At 43.5% G+C, this 1,247-nt stretch overlaps 1 protein-coding gene across 1 annotated transcript in view; it reads left to right on the forward strand.

Moving 5' to 3' along the window:
• Positions 1 to 1,247, forward strand: part of LOC101852320 (RNA-binding motif, single-stranded-interacting protein 1) — a gene marked incomplete in the record, with an annotated part of 216,912 nt that overhangs the window by 171,121 nt on the left and 44,544 nt on the right. Inside the window, 1 exon segment of the mRNA XM_035969602.1 lies at positions 472 to 530. Within this exon segment, the coding sequence (XP_035825495.1) occupies positions 472 to 530 (59 nt within the window).

A 1,247-nucleotide genomic window follows, 5' to 3' on the forward strand; every position in this document is an offset into this window, starting at 1 on the left:
GGAGGGGGGAGGGAGGGAGAGGTAAAAATAGCACCTGTGCCCTCATTGTCTTCCCATCAAATTGCAAACTGTGCACCTGTGGATGGAGTGGCGTGGGTGGAGGTCGTACGCCTCTCCTTACCCTGTGTTGTCTCGTGTTTCATTCATTGCCTGTTTCTAGTGCGATATATAGTGGTCAGTGGCTCCAAGCTAGAACTGAACACTAGAGCGAACTGGCAGGCAGCCATAAGCATTGCACATGTTGACACTTACAGCACCCATAGATTGATAGACAGGGCCAACTCAGCATCTACGTTTATATAATATGTAGTATGTGTATTTATATAATTTATGCGTTTGTGTATATGTATAAGTCCTCCCCTGCACGCACCCATGACACTTGCGGAAAACATCCAGTAGGCCTTTCGTTGTTTCCCCTTATCTCAAAGATTTCCCAGATCACAAAGAATTCTTTTCTTTCATTGTTCACAGATTCGGAAAAATCACCTCAACAAAAGCCATAATAGATCAAACTACAAACAAATGCAAAGGTGAGTCACCAGCCGTATTGTCTCCTTTGTTATTTTTTCTCACTGATATTGATTGAGAACGTTGGTACTACGTCGCTGTCTCTCGTATCAAAGGCCAAGAGACCCATGACTGCAAGGACCGTCGCTCTTCTACATTGTCAGACCCGCTCGGGTCTAGCGGACTTACTCAAAAAGCTCCTTTCTCTCCCGGGCTTGAGGATTGATCGAGATAGTATTATTGTTACTGTTTGTTGTAAAAACGAATTGTGCTGCTCTGTTTCGAACTTGGAGTGGGCGTCTGTGGATAGAGAACGCTCGTGACCACTCGATCTATACAACGTGGACGGATTATTCATATTTCTGACAGGCTCCATTTATATGTAAGGAAACCGATTTGCCCTGAATATGTGTGAGATCGCTATCGTATGAGGTCTGAGACGTTTGCAGTGGCTTCGTTAACTTGACCGGGTGGCTATTTACTATTTTGACAGGGAAGTTCCGGAGTCCTTTTGAAAAGTTTGACAGGAGTGTGCGAAGGTTTTTTAAAATGTTATTACTAGTCTATACACTTTTCCGTTGATTTATGGACAAATGTTTGAACACAAATAGCTCAAATGCTTTCGGACCAATTGAAATACAGCCGAAATTTTCTAAGGCGACCGCTCATTGCTCAGGATGAAAGTGGCCGTCTTAGACAGGTGGACGCCTTACAGTGTTATGATTTTGAAAAACTCAAAG

This window comes from Aplysia californica, unplaced genomic scaffold, assembly GCF_000002075.1.
Source record: "Aplysia californica isolate F4 #8 unplaced genomic scaffold, AplCal3.0 scaffold00162, whole genome shotgun sequence".
In the NCBI taxonomy this organism is placed as follows: Eukaryota; Metazoa; Mollusca; class Gastropoda; order Aplysiida; family Aplysiidae; genus Aplysia; species Aplysia californica.